This window comes from Epinephelus moara, chromosome 3 (genome assembly GCF_006386435.1).
Source record: "Epinephelus moara isolate mb chromosome 3, YSFRI_EMoa_1.0, whole genome shotgun sequence".
NCBI lineage: Eukaryota > Metazoa > Chordata > Actinopteri > Perciformes > Serranidae > Epinephelus > Epinephelus moara.
The window spans coordinates 34,461,296-34,470,720 of NC_065508.1; the positions used below are offsets into that span (position 1 = coordinate 34,461,296).

The following is a 9,425-nucleotide window of genomic DNA, read 5'->3' on the forward strand; positions in this document are numbered from 1 at the left end:
CAGAGCAAAGAGGCCAATTAACAGACGTGGTCTCTGCTTTCTTGTTCTTTCAGCTGCTCTGTTTAAATATTGTTGGGCTGACAAAACGTGAATGCTGCCTGAAAGTCAACCATATGCTCCTCTGTTGGTAGGTGCAGGGACTGAAACCATCCAGTAGTGAGTAAGAAAATGTATAATCATTTGTTAAGCAATGAGTACAGGAAAAGTCGGTGAGTAGCTAAGCTAATTTATGCAGTGAAGATGCTATAAGCTTATGCTAATGTTAGCATGTTTTATACAGTTAGTTCCGACCTAGTCTCAATATACAGACTATATATATATATATATATATATAATATAATGTAATATATATATGTTCAATATATAGCCTAATAATATATATAATACATAGTTATACTGTGTAATAATGCATTTCTATCTTATAATTATATTGTGTAATATTCCTGTGCAAATTCCAATATTTTCCACTTCCTGTGGAATAATATTTATACATTTCTATATTTTTACAGTAAAAATACTACACATCATGTGTATTACAATCATCCTGTGCAACGATCAATCATGAGCATACAGTATCTGTTTCAGTGAAAGGTGTATAGATTTTCTATTATTTTAATTAGGATATATGTAATTTGTATTTTTAAAAAATGACTGACACTGAGCTTTGAGCTGCTGTAACGTGTGAATTTCCCAGGTGTGGTATTAATAAAGTGTTATCTGACCCTAGCTGTTAACACTAAATTTTACTTAAAATAACAACATATTTAGGATATAAGGATGTAACTGCATATGATGTGCTACATATATATTGTAAATCGATGCAGTTATTGACAGCTACTTTCCAAAAATCGGAGTTCTGCTCCTTATTTATTCAAACGGCCCGTTAGTAACTTCCGGGAACTATCTGATGTCTACATGGGTCAAGTGACGCACAATCTGACGATAACAGCACTTGGACTTACACACTATGCGTGTATCACTCCGCTTTACAGGTGTTATTATGAGTCGTTAATTATCTTAACCGTTAATTAGCCGAAATTAAGGGTCGTCGCAACAAAGTTAGCACCGCAAAATTAAATATATTACCAAAAATAACATTTGAGTTAAATAATGAAGGATGAAGGGACGAAAAGAAGCCTGAATACTTAACTGAAAATCTCCAGGTATGCTCATATGACAGCAGAAGACGACACAAGGTACTGATTAAGCAGTGGTGCAAAATAAATGGAAACACACAGATGTAGTTGGTCTGTGTTAACATGTGGAGCAACACAGAATTGCAAGCTAGTGTGCAGGAGTAGGCTAGCTACTTAGTGCATTGTTTGGCAACAATTTTGTCCAGTTGCCGAACTATTTGTGGTAGCGGAGTTAAAAAAAAAAAAATATATAACCCATTGCCGCTTTTTACTATTGATAAATGGCGCTTGATTCGGTCATAAGCCGAGTGCCCAGTACAAAAGCACTCCCCCTGTGGGTAAAACTTGACTAGCAAGAGACAATTATTTTGTCTGTGGAACTTGTAATTTGTAATGGAGCTGAATTGATAAGCTTTGTTTTATGTGTCTTAGCTGAATCAATTTCAAGTAATTTTTTACTGCACTTTGTGGGGAAGCCATCTTTCAGTTATTCTGGCTTGCTAACTGTTGCTTTTCCTCTACATAGCAACAATTTCCATTCAGCAGAGAGTAGTGGGGAAACAGGGCTTGATACTAGGTAGCTATACTCAAAGTGAAATGCCTCATGTCCAATTGGGCCAGTGAAAAATAAATGTGATGTCTAATGTAACGTTCACTAAAAATAAACTGCATAGACTACTGTAGTTTATTGCTGAAGCAGAGCTTTTAGCTGAGCTGCTAAATTGTAATCCAGCCTTGAACTGTGGTGTTTTTTTCCATAGTGACAGCACAGAATTTTTCATAGCACTCAAATGCATGTTGAAGTCCCTTTCCTATCTCTTTCTGTCTGAAATTTCAGAGCTGTTATTTCAGATTTTTGCCATTATTTCCTTCGGAATAGCTCTTACTCTTATTTCTGAAAAGGCCATATTGACATGCTGGATGTGAAAGCTGGACAGACTAGACAAAAGTAATTGAGGAGAGTTGGAGTTAGCTAACGGTCAGTTGCATAGATACATTTCATGTGCTTTATGTAAAACATTATTTGTGAAGCAGTGTTTGGGAAATAACATATTTATGGGCAAAAGTGGAAAAGAAAGGTACAGGAGCTTCCTCCTTGCATCCTCATCACTCACATCCTTATCAGAGGAGGACAAAAAGACGAAAAATAAAAGCAACAACCCCAAAAGAAAGAATAAAAGTAATTTTTAATGGAAATAAATAATACCAAATAAAGAACAGTTTAACGTTAATGACATATATTGGGCGGCTGTGGCTCAGAGGTAGAGCGGGTCATCCACTGATCCTCGGCTCCTCCAGTCTGTGTGTAGAAGTATCCTTGAGCAAGATACTAAACCCCAAATTTCTCCTGATGGCTGTTCCATCGGTGTGTGAGTGTGTTCAAAACTGAGTAGCAGGTGGCACCTTGTTAGCCTCGGCCACCAGTGAATGGGTGAATGTGACTCGTAGTGTAAAAAGGGCTTTGAGTGGTTGGATGACTAGAAAGGCACTATACAAGTGCAGGTCCATTTACCAGGTCCATATAAAAAAAATCTTTTTTTACATTCCACTTCACATGCCTTGTTGCATGTGTACTGAGAATGTAACAGTGAAAGAACAACTTATACTTTGTTTATGTAAATAAGTGAGTGAGAATTTAGTTATCCAGCCCCTTCAGTCTCGTTGTGTCTTCATTTTAAGTAATAACTGCAATAGAATGAAAGTTTTATTTATACACACTTGTTATTTTTCCAGCCATGCAATAGTCTGGCAGCCCGTCCAGGGTATAGCCCGCCTCTCGCCCAATGTCAGCTGGGATAGGCTCCAGCACCCCTGTATCCCATAACAGGATAAGTGGTTATGGAAAATGAATGAATGAATGAATGAATGTTAATTTTCCAGCTACAGCCCTGTTTCCCATCTATATCAATACCTTTTATATGTTTATAATTGTAAGTTCCTTCCTTTAAGTGCTTGGAGATGTGAAACAGTGGCTTTTCACTAATCATATAATGCATACTTTTTTGCAGCCAACAGTCAAATGCATTGGTGCTTCCCACTGTCATGACATGTCGACCATCACGAATAAATTCTCTACTGATAAGAAACACAGTCCAGTATAGAAAATGTTACTAATCTTTATCAAAACAACCTTTAGTTTGGGGTTGCTGGGCTCATTGTGTAGCTGTATCAGCTAGCTGGCTGTCATCACCTAGTTAAACAGACAGAAAGTATGCATGTGGAGGTCACAGATCACAGTAACTCACTTAGAATACAACGTACATCTACATCTACTCTAATCTACTTTTTTGAATCCTTGAAATTCCTTGAGGTTTTCCCCAGTGATAGCTGCATTTCAGTTCACCAACTGCAAACTGACCGCATGGTCTGCGGTCTGCTTTTGTGTCAGGGCTGGCTCCACAAATCCTGGTCTTCACCTAAAAGTTGGCATCCACGCAATATTATTATACTTACACAAAAATCTGGGAGCACCGGACTGGACCAAGTAAGTCAGCCTTTAGGCTCTTTGCAAAATGCAAAGGGTAAACATTGTGATCAAACACCAAGAAGCAGAAGTCTATGTTCATCCACCATACAACCAATTCATTACATTTACTGCATACTATCTACAAGTTTTATAATATTTGCAATTAAAGATGCAAAAAGGGTCTGTGTTGTGTCGTATCCACAGGATGAGACTGTCAACCACACATAAAATGTTTCTTCTTACAACACCTGTACTTAAGAGATTAAGCATTTTCTATACAAAATTGCGTGAAAAAAAGTGTGTGAAATAAACAGATACAAGTATATATTTTTCCACTTCACACAAGCTTTATTTACATTTACAAATAGTGTAAATAATATATGCAATATTTTCTCCAAAAATCTATACCTTGAAATGCATGCAATATTTAAAAATGGTTTATAAATCTCTTAACGGCATCATATATTTTCTACTCAGGATCATTAGATACTTCCAAAACATCACAGCAGCACAGTAACTGGGCTGATCTGGACTTTGAGACCCTCTCTCCTGCAGGTCACAGCGCAAAAATACCAGGTCAACAGGCTTTTGCTGTGAGGGCTTTGGAGCTCTCTGCCTGAATATCTTAAAATAATTGTAACACAACATGGGAACATGGGTTCTTAAATTTGTATGATTTTCTGTAAATAAGTGAAAATTGATTCTTAAGTTTAATGCATTATATTTAAAAATGCAATATGAAGAATGGTGGTTCTGCTGCAAAACTAAAAAAAATGAAGCATTCATTCTTAAAATGGCTCAAGTGCACTATTAAATCTTATATTATTATGCAAACAAATATGGTGCAATAGCCAGTAAAGAATTATTCAAGACACACAAGCATCACAGATTTTGAACTCTGATCTGCCAAATACCTTGACATATTTAGTTATCCTATTACTTTTTGTTAAGATGGTTTAAAAAAGTGTCAAGATATTAGTTTGATTCCACTCCAGCAATTCTTATCCATTAGGAAACCTAATTTTAGGCTGATAATTTTAAAAATGTCAGTTATCTGGACTGCCAAAGCAAGCGTTTGCCAGCAATGTGATGCATACTTGCTGGACTAAAAATATAACAAAAATGTTCAGGTATTATCTTTGTATTACAAATGGTTCAGTCGAACACTTGTTTTGTATTTCAACTGTATGCCAGAAACATTTAGATTGATGATAACAGTGACCCAGATGTGTCTCTCATTTGTCCCCTTCACAGACTTGCTTACAGCAGGCATCACAATGGCAGCAGCATCGATAGCAGTAATGCTGTAGCTGACAGAGGAGTCCACTGGATAAGTCTGTATCTGCTTCTGTTTCTTCAACCCACATCTGTTCTTGACTCGTTTTGGCAGAGGCTTGTTCTGTTACCTGCACTGTTGCATCCCCTGTGGTTATATCGACCTGGGATGTTTGATTAGCTTTGTTGCTAGTTGTCACTGTCCGAGACACTTTTTCCTTAACACTGAGTTTCTCAATCTCACTGAGCATCTGAAACTTAATTTGTTGGAGCTCTGTGTATTTTTCATCAAGGGTTGTATGATCTCTCTTGCAGTCACATTGCGATGTTGTGTCCTTACTGAGTCCTTGTTTCAGCTTCCTGTCCAACGGTTCCTTTTCTTTCTGTAACCATGTTTTCTTAGCAAACTGTTTGATCCCCTTGAGTCTCTTCTCGAGGTTGTTTCTCATCTCATTGCTTGCGCGCCTCATCCGATCAATCTCCTTCCGTTCTGTTTTAGTGTCCTTCCACAGCTTTCGCAAACAATCTCTTTTTGATATTTTCTCATCTGTAAAACCATCTTGCTCTGAAGCTGACTCAAGCCTCTGTTTCTGTTCATTTTCCAGCTCTTCATCTTCTGCTTCTATCAGCAGACCTTTCCTCTCACTTTTCAAGTATTTAACCTTTCTTTCAAGATCCTGTTCATGTCGCTCTGGCTTCCACTGATCTTCAGTCTGGATCGCGACATCTGACTGAAGAACAACCACCCATTCTTTCAAAATATCAGTTTGCTCTGCCTTGTCACATGTCATTGTCACCACATGTTTCTTCTCCTTTTTTATCAGGTCACAATAACGAGTCATCTTATTTTCCTGTTGAACAAATTCAACACACTGATGTTCCAATATTGAGTTCTGTTGGAGCATATCTTCATATTTCTGGCCTAATCTGTTCATATTTTTTGTTAAGTCTTCATGTGTCCTTTGACACAGTTTTTTGAGTTTTGCTGTCAGACTTCCCATGGAGTACATTAACCTGGTGAGCCGGTCCTCTCTTATTTCCAGCTGAGACTGTTCTCCTTTCATCCTCTTCAGTTCATTTAAGAACATCTCTCTCTCAGTTTCAATCGTTGTTCTCATTTGATACAGTTGTTCTTTTTCTTGGTTTATCTCATCAAACTGACTGTCTGCATGTTCTTTCTTCTTTTGTAGCTCTGACTGTGTGATTTCCAGTTTGTCTCTTTGCTGTTTTATATCTTGTATTACTTGTTTTAATGTGTCACTTTGTTTCAGGATGTCAGACCTCATCAGCTCCAAGTCCAGTTTCTCTTTGATCATCTTCTCACACTTTCTGTCCAGATCCTCTCTGTCTTGCTTCAGCTCTGCCTTCAGTTCGACAAGATGTGTTGTCTCCAACAAAGTGTCTTGTTTCTGTCGATTTTCAATCTCTTGTCTCTGAATGGCAAGTTCTGACAAGGAACTCCTCAACCCTTCTCTTTCTCTCTCTAATATCTCAGTGTAAGATGACATATTTTCCTTCTGTTTATCCAGAGCTTCATGCTTTTGCTCCAAAACACTGACCAGTTTCAGTACTTCTTCCTTGTTTTGTTCCAGTCTGATGAGTTTGTGTTTCATGTCTTCACTCATCCTTTCTTTCAGCTGTTGAAGTTTTTCTCTCAGAGTTTCCATTGATTTCATTTTATCCAAGAGTTGATCTTCTCTTATTTTCAGCGCAGACCTTTCTCCTTCCTTTTCAATCTCAAGCGGTGGTCTGTCCTGGTCAGCACTACTCTTCATCTGATTGACTTTTTCTCTCTCCTCACTGATAGTGTTCATGGTAGCTTCAACCTCTTCTTTCTTCTTGTTGAGATCCTTTCTCAAAAGTTCCAGTTCATCTCTTTCTGCAAGTACGATGTTTCTGCTGTTTTGCAGTTCTTGTACTTGCTCCTTGATGTCGGCTTCTTTTAGATAAAGTTCTTTTTCTTTCAAAACAATCATATTCATCACCTTCTGAACTTTGTCCTTCTCTGTCTGAACCTGATGCACCGTCTCACTTATGTTGCCTTTTTCTCTGTTTATCTCTTCAAGGAAGCTGCTGATGTGTTCTTTCTCATCTTTTAGCTGAGTCATTGTGATCTGAAGCTCATCTTTTCTCTTTTCTATTTCTTGTCTGTTTCGTTCTAGTAGGTTCATATACTTCATCATGTCCAGTTTCTCTTTGCTAGTCATGTCATGGACACTTTTCTGATCCTCTCTCTCTGGGATCATCTCTGTCTTAAGTTCTCCACCATCTCGTATTTCGAAAACAGGCTTTGTCGTCCCTTCATCTTCTGTTACATATCTGCTTTGGAGCATGTCTGATATCATAGTAATAAGACCTTGCTTTTCTCTTTTTAACTCTTGAATGAAATCAGGCAGCTTGTTTTGGTCTGCTTCAAATTCTGTTTGTTTTTGCTCCAACATCATGCAAAGTTTTTGCACATATTCAGTGTGTTGTGCTAATCTGTCAATTTTGGTTTTTAGAACTTCTTGTGTTGTTTCAGTGAAACGCTCGAGTTTTGCTCTAAGAGTTTCCATGGATTTCATTTTACTATTTAACTGTTCAGCTTTCATGTTCAGCTCAGACAGTTCTTTCATTCTTTCCTCGTCATTTGAAAGCATTGCCCGCTCCCTGTAAAATGCAGTCTTCATTTTAGTGACTTGTTCGCTCTCTTCACCGATGGTGGTAAGGGCAGCTTCAACCTCTTCTTTCTTCTTGTTGAGATCCTTTCGCAAAAGTTCAAGTTCTTCTTTTTCTGCCAATAAATTGTTTCTGCTGGTTTCCAGTTCTTGTGTTTGTCTCTTAAGTTCATCATCCTTGAGTTCTTGTTCTTCTTGTTTTAAGATAATCATGTTCATGACATTCTCAAGTTTGTCTCTTTCAGTCTGAAGCTGAAGGGTCAGATCTTTGATGTTGCCTTTCTCTCTATTTATCTCATCAAACTGACTGTCTGCATGTTCTTTCTTCTTTTGTAGCTCAGACTGTGTGATTTCCAATTTGTCTCTTTGCTCTTTTATATCTTGTATTGCTTGTTTTAATGTGTCACTTTGTTTCAGGATGTCAGACCTCATCAGCTCCAAGTCCAGTTTCTCTTTGTCCATCTTCTCACGCTCTCTGTCCAGATCCTCTCTGTCTTGCTTCAGCTCTGCTTTAAGTTCGACAAGATGTGTTGTCTCCAACAAAGCGTCTTGTTTCAGTCGATTTTCAATCTCTTGTCTCTGAATGGCAAGTTCTGACAAGGTACTCCTCAACCCTTCTCTTTCTCTCTCTAATATCTCATTGTAAGATGACATATTTTCTTTCTGTTTATCCAGAGCTTTGTGTTTTTTCTCCAAAACACTGACCAGTTTCAGTACTTCTTCATTGTTTTGTTCCAGTCTGATGAGTTTGTGTTTCATGTCTTCACTCATCCTTTCTTTCAGCTGTTGAAGGTTTTCTCTTAGGGTTTCCATTGATTTCATTTTATCCAAGAGTTGATCTTCTCTTATTTTAAGATCAGACCTTTCTCCTTCCATTTTGTTCTTTTCATCCTCAAGAATTTGTCTGTCCATGTCAGCACTACTCTTCATCTGACTGACTATTTCTCTCTCTGCACTGATAGTGTTCATGGCAGCTTCAGCCTCTTCTTTCCTCTTGTTAAGATGTTTTCTCAGAAGTTCCAGTTCCTCTCTTTCTGCCAGCACACTGTTCTTAACAGTTTCCAGTTCTTGTGTTTGTCCTTTAAGCTCGTTGTCCTTGAGTTCTTGTTCTTCTTGTTTTAAGATAATCATGTTCATGACATTCTCAACTTGGTCTCTTTCAGTCTGAATCTGAAGGGTCAGATCTTTAATGTTGCCTTTCTCTCTATTTATCAAATCAAACTGACTGTCTGCATGTTCTTTCTTCTTTTGTAGCTCCGACTGTGTGATTTCCAATTTGTCTCTTTGCTCTTTCATATCTTGTATTGCTTGTTTTAATGTGTCACTTTGTCTCAGGATGTCAGACCTCATCAGCTCCAAGTCCAGTTTCTTCAGGATGTCAGACCTCATCAGCTCCAAGTCCAGTTTCTCTTTGTTCATCTTTTCACGCTCTCTGTCTAGATCCTCTCTGTCTTGCTTCAGCTCTGCTTTAAGTTCGACAAGATGTGTTGTCTCCAACAAAGCGTCTTGTTTCAGTCGATTTTCAATCTCTTGTGTCTGAATGGCACGTTCTGACAAGGTACTCCTCAACCCTTCTCTTTCTCTCTGTAATATCTCATTGTAAGATGACATATTTTCCTTCTGTTTATCCAGAGCTTCATGCTTTTGCTCCAAAACACTGACCAGTTTCAGTACTTCTTCCTTGTTTTGTTCCAGTCTGATGAGTTTGTGTTTCATGTCTTCACTCATCCTTTCTTTCAGCTGTTGAAGTTTTTCTCTCAGAGTTTCCATTGATTTCATTTTATCCAAGAGTTGATCTTCTCTTATTTCAAGACCAGACCTTTCTCCTTCCATTTTGTTATTTTCATCCTCAAGTACTTGTCTGTCCATGTCAGCACTACTCTTCATCTG

At 37.9% G+C, this 9,425-nt stretch overlaps 1 protein-coding gene across 2 annotated transcripts in view; it reads right to left on the bottom strand.

Moving 5' to 3' along the window:
* Nucleotides 1-3,930: 3,930 nt before the first annotated feature.
* Nucleotides 3,931-9,425, bottom strand: part of LOC126388018 (trichohyalin-like) — a 23,034-nt gene continuing 17,539 nt past the window's right edge. The window contains exon 6 of one of the 2 annotated variants that reach the window (XM_050040897.1): nucleotides 3,931-7,962. In XM_050040897.1, the coding sequence (XP_049896854.1) occupies nucleotides 4,839-7,962 (3,124 nt within the window). In that variant the 3' untranslated portion in view covers nucleotides 3,931-4,838. Of the gene's footprint in view, nucleotides 8,881-9,425 lie in introns of both variants that reach the window. The other variant, XM_050040896.1, reaches the window with a different exon arrangement.